Genomic DNA, 14,679 nt, shown 5'->3' with positions numbered 1-14,679 from the left:
AAAACACAAAAAACCAAAAAACTTGGAATTTAAATTTGTCCCTGTGTAGAATTAAAAAAAAAAAAAAAACCCAAACAAACCAGAAAATTGGAATTTAAATTGGGCCCGGTGTAGAATTTTTAAAAATAAAGCAAAAATTTGGAATTTAAATTGGGCCCGTTGTAGAATTTAAAAAAAAAAACAAAAACTTGGTATTTAAATTGGGCCCTGTGTAGAATTAAAATAAAAAAAAAACAACAAAAACTTGGAATTTAAACTCGGCCCTGTGTAGAATTAAAAAAAAAAAAACAAAAAAAACCTTGGAATTTAAATTCGGCCTATGTGGAATTAAAACAAACAAAAACTTAGAATTTTAAATTTGGCTCTGTGTGGAATTAAAAAAAAAAAAAACAAAAAAAAACCAAACAAAAAATCACCTTGGAATTTACATTCGGCCCTGTGTAGAATTTAAAAAAAAAAAAAAACAAAAAAAAAAAACCCCAAACAACCAAAAAAGCCCCAAAAAAACCACACACACACACACAAAACCCTTGGAATTTAAATTTGGCCCTATGTGGAATTTAAAAAAAAAAAAAAAAAACAACTTGGAATTTACATTCAGCTCTATGTGGAATTAACAAAAAAAAAAAATCTTTTTCAACTTCAATCCGAGTTTTTCAGTTGAGCGAAAATCCCATTTTGCCACCTCCTCCGTGCTGGGATCTCCTGTCTCTGAGCGGGGATCTCTCCTCCCACGGGCTCCTGACACTGCCTGGGGCTCCTGGGTGCAGCAGCCTCCAGGAAATATTCAATATTTAATATTCAATATTTAATATTCAATATTTAATATTCAATATTCAATATTTAAACCCCATTGCACACAGGATATTCCCAGGGCTCCCATCCTGGCTGCTCTCCAGACACAAACCCAAACCCCTGTCTGGCTGCAGACAATGAGGATTTCCCCCAGAAGGAAGGGCTGAGGCTGATCCTGCCTCGTTCCATCCCTCCAAAGGTTTCGGTCAGCTCCGTTTCCCCCGGGATCATTTCTGGGATGATTTCACCTGCCTGGGGCTCCTGCCTGCACCGACAGATAAATAAATCAAATAAATCAGTGAATATTCACTGTCACACTGCTCCATCTCTCAGGATCCAGTGAATCACGGCCAAGGGGAGGAAAACAAAGCGATGATGTGAGAGGGAAAGAGGGAAAGGGCTGGAACATTCCTTCCCTTCCCAGCACACACTTGGATCTCTCACTCGGCGCCTTGGGTCAACTTCTGGGCATGTTTGGGGCTTATTGTGGGCTCCACCTTTGCTCCAGCAATCCCAGAGGGTTTTCCAAAGGCTCCTGGAGCTCTGGCAGGGCTGGGATGTGCCATTCCCTGGGGAGCCTGGGAGTGCCCGGCACCCTTGAGGGAAGAGCATTTCCTGATCTCCATCCCAAACCCCAGAACCTTTCCTTGGATCCATCCCAAATCCCAGAACCTTTCCCCAATCTCCATCCCAGATCCCAGAACCTTTCCTGATCTCCATCCCAAACCCCTGAACCTTTCCTTGGATCCATCCCAAACCCCAGAACCTTTCCTGATCTCCATCCCAAACCCCTGAACATTTCCTAGGATCCATCCCAAATCCCAGAATCTTTCCCTGATCTCCATCCCAAACCCCTGAACCTTTCCTGATCTCCATCCCAAACCCCTGAACGTTTCCTAGGATCCATCCCAAACCCCTGAACCTTTCCCTGATCTCCATCCCAAATCCCTGGCACAGCCCCAGCCCTTCCTGAGCCCTGTCCCTGCCCAGTGAGGTCCCTCTTCCCCTCCAGGACCCTTTTCCAGGCTGATCCCCCTTCCCAAAGCAGTGAATCCCATTATTCCAGGCTGATCCCCCTTCCCAAAGCAGTGATTCCCGTTATTCCAGGCCGATCCCCCTTCCCCAAGCAGTGAATCCCATTATTCCAGGCCAATTCCCCTTCCCAAAGCAGTGACTCCCCCGTTATTCCAGGCCGATCCCCCTTCCCCAAGCAGTGATTCCCGTTATTCCAGGCCGATCCCCCTTCCCAAAGCAGTGATTCCCGTTATTCCAGGCTGATCCCCCTTCCCAAAGCAGTGACTCCCCCGTTATTCCAGGCTGATCCCCCTTCCCAAAGCAGTGAATCCCATTATTCCAGGCTGATTCCCCTTCCCAAAGCAGTGACTCCCCCATTATTCCAGGCCGATCCCCCTTCCCAAAGCAGGGACTCCCCTGTTATTTTCTCCTCCCCAGCGCTGCCTTTTCCAGGCTCCCCATGTGACATCTCCCACAGGACCTGCTGGCCCCGGGAATGTCACCCTGCTGCTGGCAGCCATCAGGAGGAGATGCCAGCCACTCAAACCTCGCTCTAATTAACTCTGCTATTCCACTACCCCTCCTTTTCCTCCTTCTGAGCTGCTGCTGCTGCAGTCCCTGGGGTTCAGGGTAAATTCTCCTCTCTTGCTGGCTCTGTTTCCCATCACGGAGCCTTCGGGGAGCTCCCCAGCCTTGGAGAAGGACCCTGAGCCACCCAACTCCCCCAGAGTTCTGGGAGGAATAAACAACCCCAAATTTCAACAATCCCAAGTGAAAATTATCCCCATTCCTTGCCTCTGACGTCCCCTCCGGGCAGGAGGAACCTTGGTGCAACCTTACTCACCCCATAAACAATGTCCCATGATTAGTGGAGGATTAAAATTGCGAATTAAAGCTGCAGAAGAAATGAGTCAGATTCTGCAGCAGAAAGGGCACCCAGGAACCCAGCAATCCCAGGGGAATCATTCCCCCGTGGCTCCAGGATTATTAAACTGCCTCCTGCTAAATTTAGCCAAGTTTGAACAAAGAATATTAATGTGAGCTTTCAGTAAACATTAGTATTCTAAAAATAACGCTGGGAGAGGGAACATTGCCCGTCTTTGATTCAGACTCCCTGGTGAATGGCATTTGTATGAGTAAAGTGTCAGGCAGATAACGTATCTCTGCCACAAACAAACCCCAAAAAAAGGAACTTTCAGATGACCCACGAGCAGCTCGCCAGCAATGGGGGCTAAAAAAAGCCCTTTCTGAGCATTGCCATTTGCATAACTCATCTTTTTATTTGAGATTTTTATGGTTTGGGTGAAGTTTGCCGCAGCTGGGCAGCGTTGAGGTGGGTTTTGCTGGGGAAGGAAGGAAGGAAGGAAGGAAGGAAGGAAGGAAGGAAGGAAGGAAGGAAGGAAGGAAGGAAGGAAGGAAGGAAGGAAGGAAGGAAGGAAGGAAGGAAGGAAGGAAGGAAGGAAGGAAGGAAGGAAGGAAGGAAGGAAGGAAGGAAGGAAGGAAGGAAGGAAGGAAGGAAGGAAGGAAGGAAGGAAGGAAGGAAGGAAGGAAGGAAGGAAGGAAGGATTCAGCTGGAATGGGATGCCCAAATACAGGCAGGCACCTCCAGGGGAGCAGCAGCTCCCAGGCCAGGCAGGAATTTGGGAATTCCAGCTATGAGGGTGAATTCCAGCTCCCAGCGTGGCTGGGGTGTGAGCAGGAACAGGGGAGAGAGAAAAATCACCCCTAAAAACAAACTGGGCAAAGGGGAGCACTGAGGGGCTGGGGAAAAAAAGTTTAAAAATGAGATTTTGTACTGAGGAAAAGGAGATTTTACACTGAGTTTTATCAGTGAGCAGAAATGAGCTTTTAAACAAGGAGAAATGAGCCTTACACTGAGAAGAAGGGAGCTTTTAAATGAGGAGAAGTGAGCCTTTACACTGAGGAAAAAATGAGCATTTACACTGAGGAAAAATGAGCATTTACACTGAGGAAAATGAGCTTTTAAATGAGCATTTACACTGAGGAAAATGAGCTTTTAAATGAGCTTTTACACTGAGGAAAAGGAGCTTTTACACCGAGGAGAAAAGAGCTTTTACAGTGAGGAAAAGGAGCTTTTAAATGAGCTTTCAGATGAGAAGAAATGAGTTTTACACTGACAGGAATGGGGACTGAGCTTCAAAAACCCCCAAGAGCAGCAGCCACAGCCGTGTCCTTCAATCCTCCCATTCCCAGGAGAAACGGGAATGTTGAAATTCCTTGTGGAGATAATGGGACACTGCTCTGATTCCCTGATCCCAAACAATCCAATCCTGCTGCTCCCACCCCGATTGTTGTCTGCTTCCAGCAGTAAAAATTCCTGTTTTCTTTTGATACACCAAAAATTCCTGTTTTCTTTTGATACACCAAAAATCCATTGTTTCTCTTGATACACCAAAAATCCATTGTTTCCTCTGATACAATTTGGGCCAAAATCTCATTTTTTCTTTTTCCCCAAGGGTAAAATCCTCACCTGTATTCCCGAGCCACGGCCCTGCAGGCAAACCCAGCCGGGACCAAATTTCAAAAACACGAATTTCAAAAGCACAAGTTTCAAAAGCACAGATTTCACCCACTGGATTGGAATTCCCCAGAAGTATTTGGATCAGCAGGTCTGCAGAGCAAAGAGAACTGGAGCAGAGGGGGCCGGGTCCGGTGTCCCCTCGGAACTTGGACACGATTTTGGAGCCTCTTTGGTTTCTTTGTCCCTTCTCATGAGGTCAAGTGCAGTAAAATCATCCCTGGGGTTGGGTTTCTTGACCCAGACAACTTCCTGCTTCGGAGATGGGTGAGAAAAGCAATAAAAAATTTTGAGTAGGAGCTAATTTGAGGAAAATTTATCATTTTTTTACCTTTGTCAGCTGAGGGGATGATGGAATTTCAAGGGCTGGAATTTCAGCTTCCCTGGGTTTGCTCAAACTCAGGAATCCAAGCTCCAGATTTCTCTGGAATTATAATTTTACCCTGGAATTTATGGTGAGAGTGCAAGGAACAACCAAATTACTTATCAATATTTATTCTTTAACAATATTATTATAATATTCATATTATATATTATAATATTATTTATTATACAGATTATATACTATATTACAATATAATATATAATCTATAATACACAATATTTTATATAATATATTATAGATTATTTAGTATATCTACAATATATATTATTGTATATATCACATATAATGTTATATTATACATTATTTTATATAATATTATAGAATATATTTCTATAATGTTATTGTTTCTATTTATTATTTAATAATATTATTTATTATTTATTAATATTTCCCCTAATAATAAGAACAAGGGGAACACTGGAATTAAGACTGGAAAAGCTCATTTGCTGTATTCCCATCCATAAATTCACCAGGTTCTACTTGAAACCCGATTTCTTTTCTTGCCTTCAATATCTTCCCTGTAAAACCCACAGAATCGTGACCTCTGACAGTTAAAATTTCCCTAATTTGCAGCTCATGTTTATTCATGAGCAGCTCATTTTAGCGCTTGGCCTTGTCCTGGTGGCTGAGGAGCAGAAACAGCTTTGAAGAGAAAAATAACATTTTTTTATTTTTAGTTCAGCTCAACGGACACAGCTGGGCTCAGACAAAGGAGGTTTGAGGCCACAAACCTTCTTCATGCCTGAAAGAGAAAATTTAAACTTAAACACAGCTCAGGAGCAAGTCTGAATAAAAGTTAATGGTGTCAAACAGAATTTGAGGAAAAATATTAAAAATATATATATGCATATATATGTGTGTATATATATATATATATAATGTTTTCCTTCAGAAACTTCCCTTGGAATCGTGGATATTTGGATTTTACACTGTAAAAGCTGAAGACCCCCAAGGTAAAATGTCAAAGAGGACCCCAAATACCCAAATTTGGTGCCACTGATTTTTTTACCGTCCCTTTACAGCTCACTGTAGGAACCTTGAATATTTTTAACAGTGACCTTTTAATCCTGCCACTCTGTGGTTTTATAAAAAGGAAGAACAAGGCAAGATATTATTTAAAAATGCACATTATAAACGTCCAAAAAGATTGTTGAAAAGCCTGACATTGCTCCAAGAACCCTAATTAAGAAATATCCGGAATAATTCAAATTAAAGCACAGGTTCCACAAGGTGCAGAGTCAACTTACCTTAAAAAGCTTTATTTTATGTGAGTTAACTGGGGAGGAGGAGGCTCTCTGGAGAGATAATAGTTTAGGAATTTGTGTCTATTTACAACAAATAAACTGCTCCAAAAATTCCTTGTAAAGAGACATTCCAGGAAGATTCACTCCACATTCCTTTCTCTGAACACAGCTGGACTGAAAAGGAAAAAAAAAAAAAAATTTAAAAATGTAAATGTAATTCCTCCTTTTATTCCAGGAGTTTAGAGAAAAAATTCCTCCCCTAGATGAGTTTGAAATAATCAGATTTTTGGGGAATTGGGGAGTAAAGGAGGGGAATTGGGGAATAAAGGAGGGGAGAGAGCAAGGGAAAAATCCCAACTTAATCATTTCCTCTGTGGCTCCCCGGGCTGGCGGCAGGGTGACATTTCCACCTGCCCCATGACTAATTTAGGAGAAGGAAGAGCTGGCCAAAAAGTTATTTTTGGCCACCACGGCGAGGGGGCCAGCGAGGGAGAGGGACAGGTGCAGGGCCAGAGTGTGACACGGGGGTGGCACGAGCCCCCCAAAAAGGGGACATTGCAGGCTGGGCTGAAATTCCCCCAAAAATGGGACTTTGTGGGGAGGAATTCCTACAAAAATGGGATTTTTTTAAGGGGTTGAAGCCTCCCTTTCCTCTCCCCAAAAAAAATGTGGAATTAGAGGGTTGGGACAGCACAAAGTGTGGCTTGAAGGGTTGGATGAAATCCTCCTAAATTGGGGCAGTGTGGGGTTGAACACCCCAAAAATGGGAGACTGAAGTGTGGGTGGAAAAGCCCCTAAAATGTGACACAGGGGGGTGGGTTGGACCCCCCCAAAATGGGACATTTGGGGGTTAAAACCCTCTAAAATATGACATGGTCAGGTTGAAACTGCCCAAAAAGCGACATGGGGGGGTTAAACCCCCCTAAAATGTGACACTGAGGGGTCGAAACCCCCCCAAAATGTAACACTGGGGGGCTAAATCCCCCCAAAATGTAATGCTGAAGGGTTGAACCCCCCCCAAAATGTGACATTGAGGGGTTAAACCCCCCTAAAATGTGACAATATTGAGTTGAAGCTGTCCGAAATGTGACATTGAGGGGTTGAACCCCCCCCCCAAATGTAACATTCCCCTAAAATGTGACACTGTGGGGTTAAACCCCCCCAAAATGTGATATTGAGGGGTTGAACCCCCCCAAAATGTGATATTGAGGGGTTGAACCCTCACTAAATGTGACATTGAGGGGTTAAATCCCCTCAAAATGTGACATTGAAGGGGATTAAAACTCCCCTAAAATGTGACATTGGGGGAATGAACACCCCCAAAACGTGACATTGAGGGGTTGAACCCCCACTAAATGTGACATTTATAATTTATAACATTTATAACCCCCCCATAAATGTGACAATGGGGGGTTAAACCGCCCCAAAATGTGACATTGAGGGGTTGAACCCCCACTAAATGTGACATTGAGGGGTTGAACCCCCCCCCAAAAAAAAGTGACATTGAGGGGTTGAACCCCCCCAAAAAGTGACATTTAGGGGTTAAACCCCCCCAAAAAGTGACATTGAGGGGTTGAACCCCCCCCAAAAAAAGTAACATTGAGGGATTGAACTCCCACTAAATGTGACATTGAGGGGTTGAAGCCCCTCAAAACGTGACATTCCCTTAAAATGTGACATTGAGGAGTGGAACCGCCTCCCCCAAATGTAACAATGAGGGGTTAAACCCCCCCAAAAAGTGACATTGAGGGGTTAAACCCCCCCAAAATGTGACATTGAGGGGTTGAACCCCCCCCAAAAAGTGACATTGAGGCTTGGCCGGCCCGGCCCCGAACGTGACATCGCGGCTCATGACGGTCACAGGGCTGCCCGGGGCGGGGACACGGCCCTATAAATCCGCCCCAAAAGCGCCTTTTCCTCAATGAAAGGCTCGGGGAGGCAGAGCAGAGCTAGGGGGATAAAAAGGAACGGGGACAGCGAGGTTTTTGTTCCGCTTTAAGTTCTTTCAGCCTTCCCAATTTCGGCTTTTTTTCCCCCCCCCCTCTCCCTCGCCACATTCCGGCTGAAGAGGCGACTCGGCAAAATGAAATATATTATAGGCATCGGAGGGTAAGTCCTTGCTAAAATCTGGTTTATGTTATGTTTTTCCTGGTTTAAGTTTTGCGGGTTATTTATCTGGGATGTAGGATTTGAGATATTTGAGGGTATTCGGGATATAGGATTTGAGAGATGATGCAACTTGATGAGTGTTAATTCGTGGTGCTTAAATACAGCAGGGTGTATTTAAGACACACTTTAAAGACATCCACTTTTATATATTCTTTAATATATATCTTAATATATACTTTTAGACGTACTTTTATTTGATATGTCCTTTTATATGCTTTATAGGATTTAAAGGATGGATGCTGCTTCAGCAGAGTTTTGCAGGGCAGCACATCCTTTCATACATATCTATATACATTTATATATATATATATATATTATATACTTATTTGTGTTATATACATATTTATAATACAAATTTTATACTTACACGTTTATATATTTTTAGAGATACTTTCATCCACAGTTTTATTTATCCTTTTAGAGTTTTAACAGGAGGGATGCTGAGATGGCAAAAACACTCAAGTAAATTTAGAGGCCAGATAGACCAAGAAAATTATTTTTAAATTTTCTCTGAAAGACGAAGAGGGGGGAAATCCCGTTTCTAATAAAATGGGGTGGTGGTGTATAAAGGGCATTGATTTTAATTTTAAAAAGCAGAATTTAAGGTGTGCTCGTTCTAGGACGGGGTGTGAGAGTGCGGCGGGAGAGCTCCGGAAATGGAACAGTGAATAGTAATATGGGTTATTAGAATAATATTTTAATAATATGCGACCGAGGGATTTATACTGCCTCGGGATTAAAAAAAAGGAGGAATAGTTAAGTTATTCAGGGCTTTTACATTAAACGGGTTATGGGGCGTATGAGGGCAGCGAGGCCGCTCCATCTTGAGCAGCGGGGCCGCGGTTGTGAGGGACCGGCCATGGCAGCCCCGTGGTTGTGAGGGACCGGCCATGGCGGCCCCGCTCCCTCAGGGGCCCGGGCTGTGAGGGAGCGGCCATGGCAACCCCGTGGTTGTGAGGGACCGGCCATGGCGGCCCCGTTCCCTCAGGGGTCCGGGCTGTGAGGGAGCGGCCATGGCAACCCCGTGGTTGTGAGGGACCGGCCATGGCGGCCCCGTTCCCTCAGGGGTCCGGGCTGTGAGGGACCGGCCATGGCAACCCCGTGGTTGTGAGGGACCGGCCATGGCGGCCCCGCTCCCTCAGGGGTCCGGGCTGTGAGGGACCGGCCATGGCAACCCCGTGGTTGTGAGGGACCGGCCATGACGGCCCCGCGCGCGCGCTCCCCTCAGCGCCGCCGTTGCGCGCGCGCGGGAACCGGAGGGGCCCTTACACGCGGCCGAGCGCGCGCGCGGGGCGCTGGAAGGGGCGGGACCGGGCGGGCGGTGACAGCCAATCGGCAGCCGGGGAAAAGGCGGGGCTGGGGGGAGTGGTGGTCGCAGCCAATCGGCGAGCGGCGCGGGAGGGGCGGGAAATTCAAACGGGGGGCGCGGGAGGGGTTGGGGACCCCGAGGGTCAATGCCGGGGTCCCCTCAGGGGCTCCCGTCCCCTCAGGGGCTCCCGCCGCCGGGCGAGGTTCGGATCCCTCAGGGTCAATTCCCGGGTCCCCTCAGGGGCTTCCGCCGCCGGGCGGGGTTCGGATCCCTCAGGGCTCGGCCCCTGCAGCGGTGTCTGTCCCGCCGCGGGTCCCCGTGGCTCCCAGACCGGTTCTAATGCGATTCTTCCACCTCTGTCTCGCCCCGCTCCCTGCAGGGTCACCAATGGTGGCAAAACCACCTTGACCAACAGGCTCGTCAAGGCGCTCCCCAACTGCTGCGTGGTCCATCAGGATGATTTCTTCAAGGTGAGTGTCCTCTTCCTTGCAGCGTTAATTGTACATGCAGGGCAAGTCAGTTTTGACAGCTTAGGAGTCACAAGCTTTCTGGTTTTGTGGGGGTTTATATATATATATATATTTGATTTTTAAATGACTGGGCAGGTGGGAAGTTCCTGACCTTTATAAATGCCACAGGAGCCTTTAAGTGTTAACAACAGATTTAAATTTAGTGAATGAATTCAGGCAGAGGTTATTTACTGTGCTCTGCATGAATGATTTTCTCCATATTGGGATTTCCCACGTTATTTTATTAAATTAAGAATGAGACTGCTAAATTATGCTTTAGCATTTAAGCACCTCTATGCTGGTTTAGATATAGAAAGGGGGTTTTATGGGGGAACTTTAATAGATCTGTATCAGAACCCAATTAAAATATTGCAGAGATTAATGCAGAAGAGCTTCACTGCCTTCTGCCTGGGAGTACAGTGTTCCTAAACCCTGCAGGTTTCATGGGAATGAGGATATCCCTGGACCCCACCACACGTGGAAGTCCAAGAGATGCAGGAATGGACTTGCAGCACTTGTGGGTCATCCCCAAAGCATGAAGTGCTCCAGCCCCAGCATCGTGTGCTCAGTCTGTGCTGCACAGATTTGATCACTCAGGAGCCCTTGGGGGAGGCATTCTGTTTGATTTTCCATAAAAATCTGTAACTTCCCTTTTGAGTGAATGCCAACACGAGGAAAGCAGTAACTGAGCAACCAAAGTGCTGCTGTACCCACCTGCATTTTTATTAGAGGAGTTCAAATACCTAGTCTTTAAAAAAACCATACATTCTAGCACTTATTTAACTGTATCAGCACTTTAAAGCTCCTGTATGATTTACAACCAACACCCTGTAGTACTTTGCCAATTAAACAAACGAGCGATTAACACAAAAATCTTTATCCCAAGTGGTCTGAGTGAGCCAGGGCAGCTTCCCCGAGCTCGTGGGGTTGGGGCAGGCTGGGAGTGTGGATGTCCCTGCAGTGCCCAGGGGTGGTTTGTGTGGCAGTAGTGGCCGGGTGCCGATGGCACAGGAGGGAACTGATCCCGCTGAGGCTGCAGCAATGTTTTATTGCTCACTATATTTCAGCCACAAGATCAAATAGAAGTCGGGGAAGACGGCTTTAAGCAGTGGGATGGTAAGAGCAGTGTTCCCTATAGGATGCAGTAATGTATATTCTTTTCCTAAGTATTTCTTTTTTTTTTTTTTTCCATTATTAAAAGCTTTAACAGTAAATTTCCGTAACTGTAACTTTACCGAGCTCAATCTGTTTTCTGCTTTGGAGCCCGTGGTGTGTGATGGTGTTTGATGGTGTCCCTTTCTCCTGACCAGTGCTGGATTCCCTGGATATGGAGGCACTGGTGAGCACAGTGCGGGCCTGGATTGAGAACCCAGTGAAGTTTGCCCGTTCGCACGGGGTGAATGTCACACCTGGCTCTAGAGAGCCAGCCTCCCAAGATATCCATATATTGGTCATTGAAGGCTTCCTGCTTTATAATTACAAGTAAGGTTTGGAGAACTCTTCGTGGTTTGCCAGGGGAGATCCTTACACCCCTCGTGCCAGAGCTAAAAAACTCCTTTTTACTGATTTCCCCTTCCTGCCTTGTTCTGTATTCTCACCCCAGAGAGTTTTCCTGCTGAAAAAAAAATGTAAAATTAACTCCTAAATGTAGAAGTGAGGTGAATTTAAGGTTCCGATTTGGGGCACAGCCTTGAACTCCAGGGGAGTTTCAGAGCAGGATTTTTGCAGGCTCCCCCCTCATCCCTCCCCACCTTGGTGAGAGCAAGGCAATGATCCATTCGCTGCCTGGAATCTCTGCTGGAGCTCAGGAACAGGAATTCTGTCCCGTGCTTGCTTAACACTGCCTGCACTGAGCTCAGTGGCACAGACACCTCCCTGGGGTTTTGTGGAGGACCCTGGAATCCCAGAAGGGCTTGGGAGGGACCTTAAAGCCCATCCAGCCTGGCCTTGGACACTTCCATGAACGTGAGCTGGGGAGTTGCCCTGTCCCAGATTTTGCTGCAAACTGATTTTGGAGTGATCTAGGAAGAGCCAGGGTTCCCAGCCCCGTGCCTGATCCTCCACAGGATCCCCTCTGATCCCCCTCAGGACCAGTGGGTGATGTTTGGGTGGGAAAAGTCCCTGCTTGGGCCATTCTGGCCTTCAGAAAGAAGCTTCCCATGGTTTTGAGTTAACAAACCCTTGGCTTGTCTTCAACAGACACAAATCCCATAGAGGCAGAGAGATTTTTGTGGTGTCTGGGGTGATTCCATTTGCTGTTATTCAAAGTGACACCTCCACGTTCTGTCCTTGTCCCCTCCCCAGGCCTCTGATCGAGCTGTTCGACCTTCGCTACTACCTGGCAGTGCCCTACGACGAGTGCAAGAGGAGGAGGAGGTGAGAACACGGCTGGGTGTGCCTCCAGTCCTGCCCTCCTGTCCTTCACACACTGCGCTCGGTCATGGAGCCGTGCAGGGGCTGGGGCTGGGAGGACCTTAAAGGTCCTTGAAGGTGATATCATGGAATCATGGAGGGGTTGGGGTTGGGAGGTCCTTAAAGGTCCTTAAAGGTGGTCTCATGAAATCATGGAGGGGTTGGGGTTGGGAGGTCCTTGGAGGTCATCTCATGGAGTCATGGAGGGGTTGGGGTTGGAAGGTCCTTGGAGGTCATCTCATGGAATCATGGAGGGGTTGGAAGGTCCTTAAAGAGATCTCATGGAGTCATGGAGGGGCTGGGGTTGGAAGGACCTTAAAGGTCCTTAAAGATCATCTCATGGAGTCATGGAGGGGTTGGGGTTGCAAGGTCCTTAGAGATCATCTCATGGAATCATGGGGTTGGTTGGGGTTGGAAGGTCCTTAAAGGTCCTTAAAGGTGATCTCATGGAGTCATGGAGGGGCTGGGGTTGGAAGGACCTTAAAGGTCCTTAAAGATAATCTCATGGAGTCATGGAGGGGTTGGGGTTGGGAGGTCCTTAGAGGTGATCTCGTGCCAGCCCTGCCATGGCCAGGACACCTCCCACCACGCCAGGCTGGCCTTGGGCACTGCCAGGGATGGACACTGACAGTTCTGGGATGCGTTGGCGCCATGAGCTGGATTGGAGTGGGAAGTTTGCCCGGCAGGGGAGGAAGGGATTTGATGTGGTCAGCGTGGAATGGCTGTGCTTGGAGAAGCCCTCTGAGGTGGAGTCCAGCCACAAACCCCTCACCACTGACCACGTCCCCAGGAGCCCGACCACAGCCATGGGCACTCCAGCGCTGCCTGGGCAGCCTGTGCTGCTCCCTCACAACCCTTTCCATGAGAGTTTCTTTTCCTAACCCCTCCCTGACGCTCCTTCTCCGTGCTGTGGTTCCAGCACACGGAATTACACCGTGCCCGACCCTCCGGGGCTCTTCGACGGCCACGTCTGGCCCATGTACCTCAAACACAGGAAGGAGATGGAGGACTCTGGGGTGGATGTGGGTAAGTGTTCCCCAAACACAAATCCCTCAGTCCTGGCACTGGGATTTAAGGAGTTGGGTGATTTCATTGGAGGAAGCTTCCACTGTGATGATGCAGGGCGATATTTTTACTCCCAAGTTGTAATCCTGGCCTACTTTGGATAAGTACTGGCAGTTTTAGAGCTAAGAACTTATTCCTTTTGCTTTGTACTCTTAAGGACTCAGAGGGGACAAAAAAACTCCAAAAGGAAAAGAAGGGATTTATAATTATAATCCTTATAATGGATAAGGATTTCACAGGCCACTGTATTTTCAGGATGGTTCTGTTTTTCCAAGTTGTCCTTTGGGTCAATAAAATATGTAATATTTAAAAACTAATCTTTAAAATCTTATCCTGATGGGAAGCCCAGCCTGACTCCTTTTCTCTCCCAGTTTATTTAGATGGCCTGAAGTCCAGGGATGAACTCTACAACCAAGTCTTTGAAGATATTCACAACAAGCTCCTAAATTGCTCATAGGTAACTAAAATCCAGAGGGTGGAGGATGAGGGATTGTTCTGGGGAATTTCACAGTTTGGGATCTCACCCTTTTTCCCTTCCTCCTTTTCCAGGGTTGGGAGGATCCCGAAGATCCGTGTACAGCGATGTAAATAATACTTGGAAGTGGGAGTGGGAATTTGTGTGAACTCCCCTCCCACTGCCCTTTGGCAAGTCCCTTCTGTATATAATTGAAAACTGAGGATAACTTATTCCCACCACATGGACAGGATGGCCTTGGTGGGGTTTATTTTTTAATTATTTTATATTCCGCTGGCTTACAGAGAAGCTGGAAACGGCATTTTTATAGCAGAGCAAGTAGAGCTGTGCTGGGAAAACAAGAGAGCTCCTGCAGACAGAAAGGCTTCGTGCAAGGCTTGTTTGTAACATCATCAACTCACTAAAAATCCACTTCAGTCTCCTTCTGAGGACCTGGTTTAATTCATCACTCAGCTTTATTGCAATAAAAACGGGTGTGAAGCTCATCCAAAACACAAGAGCCCCTTTTTCATGGGTTGTTTGGGATTCCAGCCCTGGGTGGCCTCAAAGCTCCTCCCTTCACTGCGAGGGTTTGGGTGCTCACCTGGCCCCAGCCAGGTGGGAATGGCTCAGTTTGTGAATTTAAACCATGAGGTGAACTGGGGGGGGATTTCTCAGGGAATTAGAAACGAGAACTGTGCTTCCTGAGGAGCCATTTCAGGCATGAAGGTAAAACAGCATCCAGATTTCAGATTGAGAGGGGTCAGTGCCATCCCTGAAGAGA

At 46.8% G+C, this 14,679-nt stretch overlaps 1 protein-coding gene across 1 annotated transcript; it reads left to right on the top strand.

The window, feature by feature from the left end:
• Positions 1–7,918: 7,918 nt before the first annotated feature.
• On the top strand, positions 7,919–14,384 carry NMRK2 (nicotinamide riboside kinase 2). Its single transcript, XM_066566311.1, has 8 exons — positions 7,919–8,086; positions 9,835–9,925; positions 11,032–11,080; positions 11,275–11,446; positions 12,269–12,340; positions 13,296–13,402; positions 13,813–13,898; positions 13,991–14,384. The coding sequence occupies exons 1-7, from the start codon at positions 8,061–8,063 to the stop codon at positions 13,896–13,898; spliced, it is 603 nt and encodes a 200-aa protein (XP_066422408.1). The 5' UTR covers positions 7,919–8,060; the 3' UTR covers positions 13,991–14,384.
• The last annotated feature ends 295 nt before the right edge of the window (positions 14,385–14,679 follow it).

The sequence above is a fragment of the Molothrus aeneus genome, chromosome 27, assembly GCF_037042795.1.
Source record: "Molothrus aeneus isolate 106 chromosome 27, BPBGC_Maene_1.0, whole genome shotgun sequence".
In the NCBI taxonomy this organism is placed as follows: domain Eukaryota; kingdom Metazoa; phylum Chordata; class Aves; order Passeriformes; family Icteridae; genus Molothrus; species Molothrus aeneus.
The sequence above is the reverse complement of the archived record's forward strand: the minus strand, read 5'-3'. Positions and strand labels throughout refer to the sequence as shown.

Coding starts and splice junctions, on each gene's coding strand:
- NMRK2 (XM_066566311.1), top strand. CDS start 8,061: ATGAAATATATTATAGGCATCGGAGG. Junction 8,087..9,834: donor TATATTATAGGCATCGGAGG/GTAAGTCCTTGC, acceptor CGCTCCCTGCAG/GGTCACCAATGGTGGCAAAA. Junction 11,081..11,274: donor CGGCTTTAAGCAGTGGGATG/GTAAGAGCAGTG, acceptor TCTCCTGACCAG/TGCTGGATTCCCTGGATATG.